The sequence below is a fragment of the Eucyclogobius newberryi genome, unplaced genomic scaffold (genome assembly GCF_026437365.1).
Source record: "Eucyclogobius newberryi isolate DKJ021-1_F unplaced genomic scaffold, fEucNew1.0.hap1 SCAF_16, whole genome shotgun sequence".
In the NCBI taxonomy this organism is placed as follows: Eukaryota; Metazoa; Chordata; class Actinopteri; order Gobiiformes; family Gobiidae; genus Eucyclogobius; species Eucyclogobius newberryi.
Genome location: NW_027315790.1, coordinates 14,668,947 through 14,686,498, shown reverse-complemented (window position 1 = coordinate 14,686,498; position 17,552 = coordinate 14,668,947). Strand labels below are relative to the sequence as shown.

The following is a 17,552-nucleotide window of genomic DNA, read 5'->3' as shown; positions in this document are numbered from 1 at the left end:
CGATTATTTATCTCACACTTGTCTGAAGGACGGTGACGCCACACACAAAGGATATGAGTTGATGCACTCAACTTCCATGTCCTTCACAATTGCTATGGTTTATGAGCCGTTACTAGGCAACAGCTGTGTGCCGCTGTCTGCCCTGTTCTGATTGGCTTTGGCCAAAGTTGTAAGTTTGTAAGCAACAATAGTAAATATTCAATAGGGATGCACCTATACCAGTACCGGTATCTGCGCTGCTAGAAAAGGTAATGGATCAGGTGTTTGCCCTGTTTTCCTGATGATGATGATCAGATTCCCAATCACCAGTGTGTATACCTTATTTTCCGGTCGCACATTTTTATAGTTTTGGCCGGTGTGCGACTTACACTGCAGAGCAACTTATATGTGATATTATTCATTGTGTTCACACTGACAACCGTAAGAGGGCGCTTTAGGCTCTAAGCGACGCAGAAGAAGAATCAGCACTTCCTCTGCATCCGCAGTTTGTGGAATTGTTTAGAAATGGCACAGAGGAAGAGGAATTCAATGGATTTAGTGATTTGGGGTAATATTGATGCTTTGGTAAACTTGTTTGCATGTTCTTTATGCCATTGTTATCTGAATAATTGTTAATATGTGACTCGCCACCCTAAAAACCGCCACAAGTCGGCCCCGACGAAATGGAGAAAAAGACAAATTAATATATTTTTTTCAAATGTGTGATTTTAGTTTTTTTGCAGAATGTTCAAGTTGAAGTTATGAAGGAGCCCCCCCCCCCATGCTACAGTATTCGTTACCTTAAAAGTACACATTAAGCTGTTAAAGATGGGTAGTTTTCGGCGTCACCTATTTTTCCAGCAGCGCAATGTTGTTATTTTTCGACCAATCAGCTGGAAGCACATGTTACGTAAACATACCAGACACTTAAGGCTTAAGTTGCCAGCGGAGAAGATGGTGCAGTTCTACAAGACCATCATTGAGTCCATACTCACCTCCTCCATCACCGTGTGGTACGCTGGAGCCACAGCCAGGGACAAACAGAGACTACAGCGCATTGTGTGCTCTGCTGAGAAGGTGATCGTCCTCTCTGCAGGACCTGTACATCTCCAGGGCTCTGGGACGAGCAGGTCGGATCACAGCCGACCCTTCTCACCCTGGACACGGACTATTTGAGCCACTCCCCTCAGGCAGGAGGCCACTCCCCTCAGGCAGGAGGCCACTCCCCTCAGGCAGGAGGCTACGGTCCATTCGGACCAGAACCTCCCGCCGCATGAACAGTTTCTTTCCCTCTGCCGTTGGACTCATGAACACTGCCTAAGCACTTTGCACTCACTGCACTGTTCACTTCTTAATGCACTACATATGTATATCTGTACAACTGTAAATTTATCAAGCCTATTTTTGACTTTATTTTAACTTCCTTATTATTTTTATATATCTGATAGCTATTCATTGTTCATTGTTTTGTTGTTTGTGTTGTACCGAATCACCAGGACAAGTTCCTATGTTTGTGAATTTTGTTCATTGACAATGGCAATAAATCTTATTCTGATTCTGGATTTTATCAATTACATTTCCCCAAAAACGCAACTTATACTCCAGTGCAACTTGTATGCTTCCCCCCCCCTCTATTATGCATTTTTTTGGCTGGTGCGACTTACACTCCGGTGCAACTTATAGTCCAAAAAATACAGTATTGTGAACAGATTTTTACCAACTTCAGCCAAGTGAATATTATGGACAGGCTGTACTCCCTTTTAAAGCGCAGAACTTATAGAATTTAATCAGAATTTATTCTGTACCATTTTATTTCTTATATCGATAGCCTTGGTCAATGTTCAGATGTTAAGTTTGAGATTGTATTCAATAAGTAAGGACTTTATGAATGCCACAATTCTGTTTTATTAATTAGAATTGGGTACCAGTAAAGTACAGTTGAAGTAATGGTACCGAAACCAGGTATCGTTCAAGTACTGGTATCTGAAAAATATTATATTAATAAGTTACCTAGTATACTGCACAGCAGTTATTTGCTGTAATGATAAATAATGATAATAGTAAATACTAAACTACTTTCCTTAAATTCTTAACTTCATGTTTTAATCAAGGCCTCATCAGAGATGGCTGGGAATGGCTTGTTTACAGGGTGATTTTTTGACCCATAGGCTTTATTAAACATGACCGTTCAGCGTGAAATGGGGATGAGAGAAGGGAGGACATGCAGTAAATTGTCAGAGCTGGGATTCTCCTCCACCAGGCCGCACTCATGAAGTACTAAACAAACAACTGGAGGCCTGTTTGGATGTTTGCCTTTACTGGGACCCAAATCTTGAATTACGGAAATGTAAAACTGTCAATGGAAACAGTTTTTTCATTTAAACGAGAAAATATTATGTTTAAATGAGAACATTGTCACATTGAGAACAAGAACGTTTTCTTGTTTTAACTACTTTATTTTCTTATTTCTCAAGGAAAGAAGGAGCGTGATCTGTTCACAATCTGCAGGGGAAAGGCCATAGGCACTTTTCATCACACAAGCAAAATGAAAAGCGCCAGGCTTTTCCTGCTGATTGCAAACAGATCGCTCTTCTACCTCATGGATATGAGCAAAATATATTCACGTCAAAATGAGAAAATAAATTTGCTAAAACGAGAAAATGTTCTTGTTTTATTAAGATAAATAGATTCTCGCAGCGCTGGCAGTTCTGCGTTTCCGTACTGAATAAACTTGAGAAATATTGTGTGGGAAGTGAAGATTTGCAGAAAAAGGTAAAATGCAATTCCTGTTTGACTAATTACCTTTCCTCACAAGATCTGCTTGAAGTCCTCTTAATGCTTCTCGGATCTGCAAATTGTGAATTTGAGGTGTTGAATACACAGGAGCCGTCACACACACACACCTCCAGAAACAGACTCTGTGTGTGTGCGCGCTTTATAAAAAGGAGCCTGTCCCACTTTTCCATCTCATCTGCCGCTCTCCCGTTCGCTAATTTCACTTGTCTGACAGCTAATTGGTGTGAGCTCGGGGAAAAGTCTCAGGTTCTTCTTTTTAAAACAAACTGGAACAAGAGGAGGAACATAAGCAAAGGGGCAAAGGGAAAGATGGAGACAAGATGGAGAAGATGGGAGGTAGGTCTACTTAGACCAGCTTGTAATGGCAATAGCGACACATCTCTAGGACTGATAAGAATTTATGCTACACATACTTCTACGAGACGCATAAACAATGAGCAGTGTATTGGCTGAATGAATTGTGTTGTGTGAGTGAAATGTAAGGGTCCATTCAGTGCAGGTGGGCAAGAAACAAGAGATGCAACAAAAAAGGAGCACGGCTTTGGAAAGAGTAAAGAGCTGTGAGATGTGACTCACAGATTTTCAGAAAGCTTTTACCTGCATATGAAAAAAGGTCTGTAATGCAATTGAACAAGCTGACAATTGATTAGGATCACTGCGAAAGATTTTCCAATGTGAGCCTATTTTAAGCAGACAGTGATCTGAACTAGGACAACTCCTGAAAGACTATTGTACTCTTGTCTCGGTCCCAAGTGAATTGAATACTGCTATCTCATCGCAGCCCTGTTCACTTTCTTCGTCTGATGTGTCTTTTGACCAATTTCCACCGAATGTTTTATCTCCAGTAAAGGTCCCAACACCAGAAGAAATCAGAGGATCAGAAGAGAACTTAAAACACTCAAAGTTAACTGAGAAATGATTAATTGTTCTGAGATCGTTGATTCGGATCCAAGCAACACAGCTTTTTCTTATAGTTTGAACCAGATGGACAGCTGTTTGCATTTTTAAAAACTGCTTGCATCAAAAAGTTAAGTTTCTTTTGATTCTCTAGTAAAATTATATACATCCTTAAGCATTTAGCTAATATGACATGGCCTGTTCAGACTGCTCTAGCATAAACAAAGGGTGCCAAGGGAAGGAAGCATTGCGAGTGGAGATTATAATTTCAGTGATGAAAATCAGAACTGTTGCCAATTCAAAACAAAAAAGAAGATCTATCTTTTCTATGATCAAAAGTCCTTTATGTTGCCTATAAAGAGGAAGCTGAAAGCCATAAATAGGCAGAGCTCTGTGGTCACTGCAGCTGTCTGAGAGAAAACACACTTGGAACTAGCGTAGTACTCATGCAAAACCAGTCCTCATTTTGATCTTATTGATGGCATGATTAGTAAGTAGGTTTTAGTAAGTTTATAATGGATTGTTATATTCTAGTACTGCCTCTCGTGTAATACATGTGTTAATAAGTAGTGAAGGCAAGAACTTTGAGGCCCAGAGCGTTATAAAAGAATGTGACCAGCTGTTGACGCCATGTTGTAGTGTGTAGTTTTCAAAAATATTAGTTGCAAAGATTATTTTTCTTTTAACTTGACATTTTAAACCAAGGTCACACTGACTTGAAATGGTTTGATCCAAATGTATTATGATCACTGTGAAGAACAGATACTAGAAAATAGTTTAATATTTCACTATAGTGATTGTTTAATTATTAATTAACAAATTAATAAAACTTGCTACTTGCTGCCACTGTTGAGCAAGTTACTCATAGATCTATTTGTTAAAAATATGATATTACACTCGTACTATGTGACATTTCACTGGAGACTACTTTAGTTTTACATAAACAAATATGTGATTTATGTTTTATTTAAGACATTTAAGTTAATGTGAACAACAAATGACACTGACAATAAAATTGAGCAACATTTCCACAGCACTGCTCTAATCTGCTTATCTCTGCTCTGAGGTGTTTACCTGGCGGCACAAGTCATGTCTATGGGTTTGTCACTTTAACACATTCAGTCTGCTTCTTGTTTAAGCTGTGGAAGGTTACGCTCTCCCCAAGTGCTGTTGTTGGTGTTGCAAGTATATACTGTTATTTAATTCGCAGTAATGCATTACACTACCACCTTCCTTAAAATTGTAATATATTCCGGTATACAGTAACTACAGAGTTACACCCAACACGGGATTACATATTGAAATGAAATATGTTTGAACTTTTACCATCTTGGTTTGACCTAGCTCTAAACCTATCAATTAAAAATTGAACAATGGCACTCTTCTTAAGAATCCTGGATGCCAAAGCAATGAGCTCCTCCTTAGTACTTCAAACATTTACTGATACCTACTGTTCCACTATTCTGAGCAGTTGCCAAGTATCAGCAGAAACCTCCTTAATCTCCCAGGTAACTGTTCAGTTTGCTGTCATGTAGATTGTCTCTAGACCATTAACAGAGGCACAATAACACTCACTGCACATAGCTCACTGGTTTGTCAATGTGAGCCAGAAGATAAGTATTTCAAAATAAAGGGGTCTTTTCCTTTTGAGCCTATGAGTCAAACGATGAGTGTGCCTGCCTGCTGAGAAGTGAAGCCAGGGGCCCGTGTGAAGGGTGGTCTTGTGCTCTTGTCGACGCAGGATTAGGAACAAGAACCGGTCTGTGGTCTGTGTGGATACATTACTGATAGTGTTGGACAGTGAACTGGCCGACCAAGTTCACTGCTAAAGTTTAGATATTTAATCAATTTATGTCTACACTTTGCGTCGTCATTGCCTCAGCAACAGTTGACAGTTTGTGTGGTGTTTGTGCCAATGACTTGGCTGACATCCTTGTGGTAGGCCAGTCCCTAAGCAGTATTAACAAAGTTGGCTAAGAATCCACATATCTGTGTGTACAATGTGGGTTGGATAAACTAAAAGCTTTAACAGCATCTCCAAGGAACAACTTCTCACACTTTACAGTATGCAGCGACTATTGTCTGTTAATGCTCTTATTGTCTGTGTGTAATGACTCCTTTTGTTGCCGTTTGTTTGACCTCACACTCGGCTGCAAGTCGTAATGTTTGGATTGTGATAAGATGCAGGAAAACCACTACTGTAGTGTGGTGACGCATTGTGGCACGCCACAGCTTAAGTGGACATCTTTGGCATTGCAAATGTGAAGCATGTGGCTGTTTGGTCTGCTGATGCCCCTGTCCTCTTTTCCATTGTTTCTTTATTATCCCATTCAGTCAGTGTGAGGTTTTCCCAGGTAGGAAGAATTCCCTCAAGCCTGCTCCACCTCTTAGCTTAGTTTTCCCATGCACTGATCATCAGATCCTAAACCACTCTGGCTTTGACAACATGTTTGCTCATGTGTTTTATGCCTCTGTGTTTGATGGAAAGTGCTTGGAGCTAACTGCTGCATAAGCTGTTTGGTAAGATAGCCTCCTTTAGCAGCCAAAACTGACTACCAGTAATCATCCTCACATGGAAATTCCAACATAGATATTAGATCTACATTACAATAGTGGGATTGGAGGGAATTCTAGTCCAAATCACAATCCAATTATTTCAGTCTAAAGTGTTGTTTTTATTTCCTTGTTGTTTAAAGATCTTTTGGCCCGTGGGCTTTATTAGACAGGACAGTGTAGCGTGAAATTGGTATGAGAGCAGGAAGGACATGCATAAATAGTTGGAACCGTACTCACGCCGCTGTGGCCAGCTGCACATGGAGCATTATGGGCTATCCAGCTGCACACTCAATGATTTTCAATAACTATGTCATTTTATTGACAGGATTTGAAACATATGAGCACAATGTAAACAAAATGGCACATGCAAACATGTATTTGTAGTTTCTGTACCAAAGATGTACTCTATGCATTAGAATTGGAAGAAAAAAAGAACAGAAAGAATAGAAAGATAAGAGATGTTTTTTACTAAAATTGCTATTGAAATCTGATAGTTTGCCCTAAGTTGTGCAAAGGCTCCATTATGAATACTCTATCAGAAAGTACTTCAGGGTCTTTTAAAGACTTAAAAACATGACTTATATTTATTCTGAATACATTTCAAAAACATAATGTTTTGGTTATGGCAAATCGTAAATGGATAATGATGAAATCTTGGCTGTGTTTAATTCTGTTTTAAACTTGTGATCCTTCTTGTCAGTCGTTGCACAGTTCTCTGTAACAACATGCAGAGCAGCCTGAGTCATAATGGGGCATGTGTGAGTGACTCAGCTGGCCAGTGTCCAGCCTGTTTGTGTATGTTTACAGCACATGACACTGACCATATCCTCCTCTCACACAACACACACACACAACACACACCAAACACACAACACAACACAACACAACACAACACAACACACACAACACACACACACAACAAACATACACACAACACACACAACACTAACCTCCATCAATGCCCCGATTGTTGTTTTGGCTGAGAAAGCAGGGCGTGGGTCATGAGTTACCGCCAGATGAGAGGATGACTCGATGTGCAGAGTCTGACCCTATTTTCCATTTTAAAATTGGGGAATTTGGTTTGCCTAATGGTTCTAAACAATTATTTATTTCTTACTAATATTATGCATTGTTTGATCATTATTTAATTTTTTGCAAAAATGTATGAAATATCAGTTGACTTAAAGGGCTGCACAGTAATAAGATGGATGACATGGTAATTGTATGCTAAGGGATAGCATGTTGCTTACTTGCAACATGCTATCCCTTAGCATGTTGCAAGTAAGCAACATGCTAACATGCAACATGTCCCTTAGCATACAATTACCATGGATGACATGGTAATTGTATGCTAAGGGATAGCATGTTGCTTACTTGAAAACCTGAGCTGAGTTTGTGGGTTCACATCATAGACTGTATAAATGAGGACGTTGGGACGCCATACTGATAAGTTCCCTCCAATTGAAGCCAATTGTGGCTAGCAGTTATAGCGGCTAATTTGTAGAAGGTACACGCCCCTTACCGCCTTCAACATGGTTTCCATGGGAACATGTGCTTAGCTACAAGCTGTTAGCTTGCTATCAATCAAACTTGTTGCTAACTCGAGCCGCTCGGGACATCTGCGACAGGTCGCACCTGATTGGTCAGTTATTATTGTTCATATCCTGTTTAACAAAGACAATAGTAAAATAAAAACACTATCTAGAGCTTTTTAAAACATTGTAATTCCAGAAGGAGGACTCTGACAGCAGCAGTTAGAGAAAGAGGTGTAGATGTTTCAATCAGGTTAAGGTTGTTAAGTTACACTTTATTGTCCTTGTCCTCTGCACTTGACCCATCCCTCAAAGCCCCTGGGGGCGTGTCCTCAGATGGATGACATGGTAATTGTATGCTAAGGGATAGCTAGAGCCTCCCTTAGCATAGCTCTAGCTATCCCTAGCTAGAGCTAGTGTAAACTCCACACAGAAAGGTCTGGTCTGGCCCGGGAATCGAACCCGCGACCTTCTTGCAGGAGAAGAGTGCCACTCTGCCACCGTGCCGCAACATCAAGTGAATGGAAGCCCAATAATTGAACAATTTGTGTGTGTATTAGTAAATTAGTGAGGTGGACCATTACTTTGGAACATTGTCTTACATTTTGCATCGCTTCTTCACCATTACAACACCCCAATATGAACGGAAAAACTGAATTAATTGTTCAGTGTTAGTGTTAGTCTAACCAATATGTTCTTTCTGTGTTTTCCAGATGGATCCCTCCCTAAAGAGCCCAAAGGAGATGTATCGAGTCAGATAGCAGGTAAACACACTCTGGGCCTGTGCAGCTGTTATTTGTTTTATGGTTTTTGTGGGTCAAGCGCCGATGTGCATTTTCCATCATAATGAAACGCATAATGTTCCTGTCATTTCTCACACAGTACTATTGCATTTTTGTCACCATTGCCTAGCTGATTGTTGACCTGCGTTCGTGATGATTAGTGCGATAGCCCGTTTCACCTTTTGAATCTAAATGTCTTGTTTCTTTAATGTTGTAACTGAGCGGTGGAAAGTCATTGTGTTTCCCCATGTGGGACAATAAAGGAATATCTTATCTTATCTTATTTTAGAGAAAAGTCTGGCTCCGTGATGAATGATCATATTGACACAAATGTGATTATTTGGGGTTCTGAACAAATTATAACTACTCCTTTGGTAGTAGTACAGCATATTTTACTAGCCACTATGCAGTTCGGTGTGTTTAGAATTACATGGAAAAGTGTCATTGCGGTATCCTATTTTTATGAAAACCGAATTACCAATCGCTCTATTGCAACTTTTTTCCCCTCCGCATTGTCATTAAAAATCCCGACTGCTCACTGCTTCACACAAATGAGGACAGCGAGTTGGCAGGTTGCGGCGCGCCTTGGGGCCTTTATGGAGACGGCTCAAACTCCGGTGAAGGAGGAGGAAAAGGGCTAAAAAACATGATGGCAATTATGTGGAGTCATTTTTGGCTTTGGTCAATGACACTATCAGGAGTAGGACCTTTAGCTGCGGCCGACTTTACCAGCTCTCACTTAGTTATGAGACACTGGGGGATAATGTCCATCTGTTGGCCTCTTTCTCAGCCCCTGGTCAGACACTGAGGAGGGGAGGAGGAGTGTGGGGGGGGGGTCAATGTGCTGTTATGTAATAGCCCTAATGCCTCTGGACCATGACAGATGTGCTGTGGAGAGCTTTCAGGAAGTGGGATATCATCATGCATTTCTTCTCTTTGCTGCCGTCGTTTAAAGTACAACTGCTTGTTTTTCTTCCCTCTCTCTCGCTCTCTCAAGCTCTAATTAAATCTGTGTAAATCTATTCTGTCGCCTGGATTCAACCGGGTTGCCTCTAGATGGTGTCTTTGTGCACGGATACTGTGATGGGATTACAGTACAGCAGTCAACTCCATGAACTGCGAGAGCATTTTTCACATTCGCTGCCCTTTTCGCTGCGGTAAATTGATCCGGTGGTGCTAAAAAGACCAAAGAAACCTTGGTACAAGTAACAGGCGGTCTTTCTCACTCCCTGGTCAGTCCATTCTCCACTCCCCCCCCTTGTCCCTCCTGCTGTGTTTGGGTCGCCGTGGAAACCCTGGCCCCATTATTGCGTTCAGTTAGTCTACCCTGCTATTTGAGGTCTGGATCAGTGAGCGGGACTGAGGTGCTGGAAAGAGGCTACGCAGTGATTATCAATTCAAACCGAACGATAGATAATTGACTTTTTATGATAAATTTAAAATGAAAGAATACTAATGTTACTGTGGGTTTTTTAAGGGCTTGACCAGACTGAAATAAACTACAGACTAACAGAATCTAAACATCATCAAAATCTAAAATTTGGTTGAATTTTACTCATGAAATTGACCTTTTGAATTGCAAGTTTGAGGGCTGCAACAATGAATCAAGTCATATTCTGATCATCGTAGTTGTTATCTTGACTATACAAACTAAAAATCATACGAAAAGACCTTTTTATAACAAAGACTGTGGCATTATTAGATACAAATGTCAAGAATAAACTAAATACAAATATACAATTTGTTCTTACACTATCTAGAAGCCCTCAGTCACCATAGTTCACCTTTATTTGGTTAAAATGTATTTCAAAAGTCTCATTGAACAATAGAAATAATCGTTTGACTAGTTGACTAATTGGATACATTAAATAATCACTGACTAGTCGTTGCAGCACTGTATAAATATTAGATGCATGTAATAAATGTATGAACCTGTGACAGCCTCCTCATTACGTAGTGTTTTAATTGGAGGAGCTTTTGTTTTGCCAACTTCAGTTTCAAATGTCCATTCACAATCTCCCCACAGTGACACGCTTCACTTAAACTATGTGCATGTAATGAATATAACTGCACAATTTCCTCGCTGTAAGCATACTGCCTCAGGATGTAGGCCAGTGGTCCGAGGCATGGGCGCTCTATTCCTGGCCACCTCCTCATCCTCTAGGAATTCCTGCCATTCCCCCACATCCCTCTGGAAGGAATCTGTGGTACGCCGTGAATGTGGCAAGTCCGCCCCTGAGTCGCGATGATGCGCCTGTGCCCGGTTTGGGTTTCTGTTGACCCACAACAGCTGGTTTGGATGCGACAGGTCCAGAGTCAGCTGCTGAGCAACCATTATGAGATTATGTCTGTGTAACTGGACATTAATCACTTGTTGGACTGAATGTGTGCTCCATATGCAAAATGTATGCCGCTGTTCCCTTCCACTCCTCTGATTGGACCACACTGTCCATCTGTCCATCTGTCCGGCTGTAGGCAGCTGTTGCATTCCCCGTCTCACATCCCCACGCCTGGCCCAGTATATGTCACCCTCTCCTCGGGCCAGTTTGGAGCGCTGTTGTCGAGTAAACTGCTTTGTAGTCTGAGCCATGTTTAATGCCCACTTGACCTCTGGAGGCCCATTGCACCTCTCAGTGTTGACACATCCTCAAACTCACACAGCCCACTAACAGCACTGACCTACAATACTCTGTGTTGTGGTCGGATCCAAACACTTTATGATGGCAGAGGCTTGTGGATTGGTCACTCATTGCTCTTTCTGGCCATCACACAAGGACAGACTTTTATTAGTTTAGGGGGAGGATGACAGAAAAACAAACATTACCCTAGGACTGCAAGATTTCAATTGCATTGAAATACCAAAGTTCTATAATTTCCTCCTGCTAGCCCTGTAATTTAGATCCCTACCTGTTCTCAAATGCATGGCATTATCGTATCATTTTAGCGCTTCATATTTCAAAACTAAAAGTGGCTGTACCTTCTTTTTGTCTATGTAGTTGAGCAAAATTGTTTTTTCCCTGTACTAATATATAGTAAAAGCAGCTCAGAGCACAGTAATAAGGGTTGGAAATGATGCCGCTGTGTGCCGACTAAAGCCTTTTATCTTCCAAGAACCAGGAAGCGGCGTTAACAAGGTGTTAACTATTTTAATATGTTTTAATATGTTGCTTTTTTTATTTTTTGCTTTTAATGTGTGCTCAATTTAGTTGTAAGTCATAGCATTTAGGATCTCTTTGGCAGAACTTTTTCATTCAAACTTGAAAGTGAATAGAAACTACACTGAATTAATTTTACAATGACACCACATTTGGTTAAAAATTGTGTTGATACAAAATTGTTCTCTTAAGCATTGGCAACTCAAGTGGTACTTCCTGTTTTTCTTCAACAGTTTTAGACTTGTAGAAAGACTTCTGCAGCCTCTATTTTCTACCAACACCTTTATCTTTGGATAACAAATTGAACACCCTTGTTTGTTATAGTCATCTTGCTATTTTATTGCTGCTTTATCTTTTAATGGCATTGCTCCGACACAACTGAAACTGAAAATGTCCCTTTTACTAGTTGTAGGTTAAATGTAATTAGCACTTGTTTTGGGGAAGTCATGAAGAGGGAACATGTTTTTTGGCTTTGAAATGCCAGACACAATGTTTTTAAATAACAATATAATCATTTTTTGGGTCTTAAGTCAGCTCTTAAAACTCATCTTTTTCCTTAGCTTTTCATTGAAATGTTGAATGTTGAATTTTGTATCAATACTTTTTTTTATTGCTGTTGTGTATTGCACTCTGGTTAACAGTTTTTTGTTTTCTTTTCAAATGCAATAGAAATAAAATTAGATTAATTAAAATAAATTATTGTTGACTATGTGCAATATATTGTCAATTAATAAAAAAAATCTAAGTAATTGTAAATAAGTGCAAAAAGAGCTGATAAAAGCAGCTCTATAGAAGGGACCAAAGGTGTATTTCGGCAGGAGGGAAGGGCTTTCCTTTAAAGCTCTTCCAGAGGTCATAAATGCAGCGCAGGCATATTATAATCACAGCTCCTCCTCCCTCCTTTGTGGATTACCCCCCTGAACCTGCTTCTCCAAAATACTATCAGATTATCAACTCACCTAAGGCCGAACGCGAGATGCAGTTTGGCTCCGCTAGTGCACACTGGCACCGCCTGTTTGCGCTTGGAAATGTTTGCTCCAGCTTTTCCATTTGGCAGCATGCGGGAGGTTTTGGTTGTCTGCTGGATTGGAATATCTCCCCCTCAGGAATCCCGGGATTAGCCTCAGATGCTGCGACTGTGCCCACAGCGGACTGGGATTCCTTCAACACATTGCCCCACCAGTCCGTCAGTAGCTAACGTCGTCATCACATGTCTTACGTTTTTCAGTAAGGAACAGTCTATGGATCCCACCTCATGGCTTGTTGGGCGATCAATCATAAATGGCAATACGCCCAGACAGGCTCCGCCCTCCTCCGCCTGACAGGTATTCTCAGTATGCGTTTGAGTCTGCTAATTTAAACCACAAAGTTATGTGGGAGACGAAATCAAGTTGGGATGAAGTTGTGTAATATTTCCCCAGCATCATTCAACTATAAAACTGTCTTGCTCTAGTGTGTGGGTGTGACTGGGCCGCTCTATTTTTAGCTCCTGTGCCACTTTCACCAATCCCAGAGCCTCGCGAAAGAGAGGTGCGAGTGTCTAAACTTATACACGGTGCTTTTGGGAGGAAATCATATCACTGAAAACCTTCTCCAAAGCCCAAGTGTTGCAGCGAGGGAATATAAAGAGATATTATGTCAGGCTGCGTGTATTATTTCTAGTTTCTGCAAAGAGTTTTCTGTGCTATTCGTTTTGCTATTGTTGGATGTGTACACAGTGTACACAATTCACTTCACACTCTTTAATTATATTGTATGGGTTTAGTTTTAAAGAGTACAAAGTCCAGTGTTCAATCCTTAGATCTTTAGAATACTAAAAATAGGCTGAATATGACAATGTGAAGGCAACAGTCCAAATGTGTATGGAGAATATATCGACCTATTGCCATACATTATACATAAACAGTCAATATGTGAGTTGGTGTTGGGTACGACCAATATTTAAATACTGAGGTTTGTTGGTACAGATGAAACTCCCATTTAGATCTAATATCATGTAAATGTATAATGCAGATCCCTGTCAATCTCTAAAATACAGCTGGAGTTGAATACATGCCCTCTTTGCACTCTGGTTTGTGTGGTTTATAGAAATAGTTGGACAAACCGTTCTTTCCACACGGCGCTCTTCTCATGCACCATCTATAAAGAACTACAGCTCGCTCTCCACAGGAGCACAGTGGGAAATGTAGTTGATCAAGCCAATTTGTTTTTGCCGCCCCCTGAGGGACGTCAGGAGACAAATGAGTGCAGGACAGAGTGGTAAAAATAGAGACAAGTCCCGATTCTCATCCATTAGCTCCAGTAGAAAGTAGCTAATTAGCGGCTCATTAGCATACGCGTCTAAATATGAAGGCATGCTGTGAGCAAAGATGGGTGTGCATCGCGCTACTAGAGCCCGCGGGCAGAGTGTGTGTGGTTGGCATCTCTACAGTTGTAAAGGATGCCAGGCAGAATATTCCTCCTTCCACATTGTACTTATTATGTAATGCTTTGTAGGCAACCACCTCTACTAATCCATAATGGAGATTCTGACACGGAGGAGTGGAATGAAAGAAGCCGCCATTATTTAGCAAAACATGACACACAATATTGTTCCTTTTAAACTGGTTTTCAGCATTCAGCTTTTAGTTCTTAGTTAGTCTTTAGAGATGTCAAGATTACTGATTATTCAGCAGGTCACAATATAATCATAACCAAAAAATAATAATCATTACCATTTTAGAAACAATATTAAGTATTTTAGTTAAATCTATGGTCCAGAAAATAGACCCAAATGTAAATATGCTTTTTTATCTGGCTGTTTTTGTCAAATGTATCTTTATTTTTGCCTTTCAGTAAGTTCAGTTTCATAAAGGAAGGCGAGTAACTTTCAGAATAGCAACAAAACGATGAGAACGAAAGATTTCACTGCCTCAATACTCAATAGATTTTGATTCTCACAATAATCATAACACTGAAATTAGCTATCGTGACATCCCAAATTGTCTTGTTGGTCAGTTGTGACTGATTAACGAAAACAGGAACCAAGACTTGCTCACAGTAAGAATACATGTTTTTCTAAGAAAGGTATGTGCAATAAAAATACATATGATTAAATAAATATGCTGCTAATCTTCTATTTATAAGACAACTGCTTTACCATGAGCCACTATTAGTCACATGTGGCAGTTAGTCTTCTACACGCTCGCTGTCATTTACTGGTCCATGCAGTGTTCTTTCCATTAAAATCCCCTTGCTTTCCCAAGCTTCAAGGGCAGGTGGACGCACAACTCACTGGTGTGTCGTCAAAGTGACTAACTACACCTCTGAGGGGCCTGAACAACACCTGGGCCCATCCGTCCAACTGTATATAAAGTATACAAGGCTTTAATCACACCAGGAAAAGTTTTCTCCGACAGAAGATCTCCTGACAGCCATTCATCCATTGGTGACACATGTTAGCAGCACCGCGACACCCACGAGAATCTCCTCTGACATTTATAGGGTGACACATTATAAGCCAGGTTAGTGTTGCCTCATGACTCCCATGCTGCGGCCTGTCCACTTCCCCTGTTCACCTTTTGCAGACGAACCAGTATGTAAAAGAAATTAGTGAGAGGGAAAATGCCAGAGGAGTTTCCCAGGAATGAATTACGAACCCCGTGCCAGTGTAAATGTGAAAACCTCTGGTAGTCGGGCTGAGTTTCAGTCATCACGGAGTACAATAGATGGGAAATCCTATTCACAAGAGGAAAAACTCTGGAGTGTGTTTGCGTTGCTGGCGGCGAGATCTGTCTTCTTCTTCATATAAATTCGAGTGCCTCATACTCGAGTGTGGCGTGAAAGATATGAGTTTGAATTAATAGAGTTTGTAATGGTGTTGCTACGAACCAAATATATGTGCCCTTAGTTTATCTTGAATTTTAATATTCATACATTTGTCATAGTCCATAGCTCAGTAGTTTGGTGCTTTAGCCAATTCTCTGACTCCCTGATGGTATAATGTATTTGTTCTCTCTCTGTGATGTTCTATTGAGTAAAGCTCCAATAAAGCTGGCTAAAAATGCTTAAAAAGAAAACTATTGTAATGACGATCACGATCATTATTCTATACGACTGTACGATAATGACTTGAGGTTGGGTCAATAGTTGCTCAACACAGGCATTAATCATGGTAAACGGACTCTAATAGCAGTGGAGTGAATTAGGCTGTAAAGTTGAGTGTATCTTTTGCCTTTGCTGTGCCCCGTTCCACCAGCGAACGCCTCAACAGAGCCTATTGTTTCCTCTGCTTGGCCTCCCTTTGTCTGACCACCACTTTCTCTGACCACAGCCTTTGTACTTCCTTTCAGCTTAAGCGTGTGTGCGTGTAGAATGAACTTGGTGACTTTACGCACCATGCAGGCAAGCAATTTGTAATGGCACTCAATCCCTGGTGTTGGATCGAGAGCTCCAGATCGGGAGGACAAATTCTTCTCTGTCCTAAATAATCCTGTTTTAAGAAAGTAATGCCCCAAAAATGTTTGCAACACTCACATGTTTTTTTTTTCTCTGGCAGGTTTCAAAAGGAATGAGCAGATGAGGGCCATGGAGGTTCTTCCCATCTTAAAAGAAAAAGTTGCCTTTTTGTCAGGTAAGATATACATCTTCCAAGATGGCACCGCGAATGGCTGCCTCGGCATTTCTGTGCTTGTTGTTTTGTCTGTTTTTGTTAGTAAATTGTGTGTCTGAGTGCTCTTACACCCGTGAAGAGCTCCTATCCACTACTCCTATGGATACAGTTCCGTGTTTTTAGCATCGGCTGCAGAAATAGCTAATATTTAGGCTAAAACCGCGAGACGCCGCAGAAGAGGATGGCGCGCTGGCGCGCTCGTGCGGCTGAGGAAGCGTGGCACACGTACGCCCTTACCTGGAATCTTCCTCTCCAACATGAACTCACTACCAAACAAACTGGACGAACTGGCGTTGCTGATGAGACGAAACCAAGACTTTTCTTCCTCTGTGTTGTGTTTTACGGAGACGTGGCTCAGTGAATCCGTTCCGGACTACGCTGTGGAACTGGAGGGCCGAGCTGACAGACATCTCTCCGGAAAACAACGCGGCGGAGTTTGTTTCTACATCAACAACGCCTGGTCTTCAAACGTGACAGTGATCTCCAAACACTGCTCTCCTGATCTGGAATATCTCTTCATCAATTGCAAACCATTTTAATCTGGAGTTCGTTTCGTCATGGTTCACCTGATCCCCACGTACAGACAGAGGCTGAAGCTCTCCAAAACTGTAGTGAGCTCTTCTAAGAGGTGGACCAAAGAGGCAGGTGTTTGGACATTACAGACCGGGAGGTTTTCAGAGCTGCCACAGATGGTTTGGATGAGTACACGGACACTGTGACGTCATACATTTGATTAGATGATTTGATTCTGTCAGGACAGCATTATACCAATACACACCAAAGTCACTTTCAACAATGACAAACCCTGGTTCACACCCAAACTGAGGCAGTTGAGGCGGCAGAAGGAGGCAGTGCACGGGGCCGGTGATAGAGAGCGCTACAAAGATGCAAAATACGGATTTAGCAGGGAGGTGTCGAGAGCTAGATCCCAATACAATACGCGTCTGAAGCTGCAGTTCTCAAACAACAACCCCGCCTCTGTGTGGAGTGGCCTCGGCTTCTCACAAATTAGAAGCCCAGAGCCCCCCCTTCTGTAGATGACAGAAAACTAGCCCGACAACTCAAGTCCTTCTACTGCAGATTTGTCACCCCCTCCCCCACTGTGGCCACCTCTGCAACCCAACCCCGGTCCCCCCACCTCCCTCACCCCTCTCACAATTCAGGAACAGGATGTGTGTAGACTATTTTGTAAATCCAACCTTCG

General features: G+C 41.3%; 1 protein-coding gene across 7 annotated transcripts in view; it reads left to right on the top strand.

Annotated features, from left to right (window-relative positions):
- Positions 1 to 17,552, top strand: part of LOC140361827 (triple functional domain protein) — a 64,361-nt gene that overhangs the window by 5,193 nt on the left and 41,616 nt on the right. For all 7 annotated transcript variants that reach the window (XM_072447702.1, XM_072447698.1, XM_072447697.1 and 4 more), the window contains exons 2-3: positions 8,474 to 8,524; positions 16,235 to 16,309. In XM_072447702.1, the coding sequence (XP_072303803.1) occupies positions 8,474 to 8,524; positions 16,235 to 16,309 (126 nt within the window). The remainder of the gene's footprint in view (positions 1 to 8,473; positions 8,525 to 16,234; positions 16,310 to 17,552) is intronic.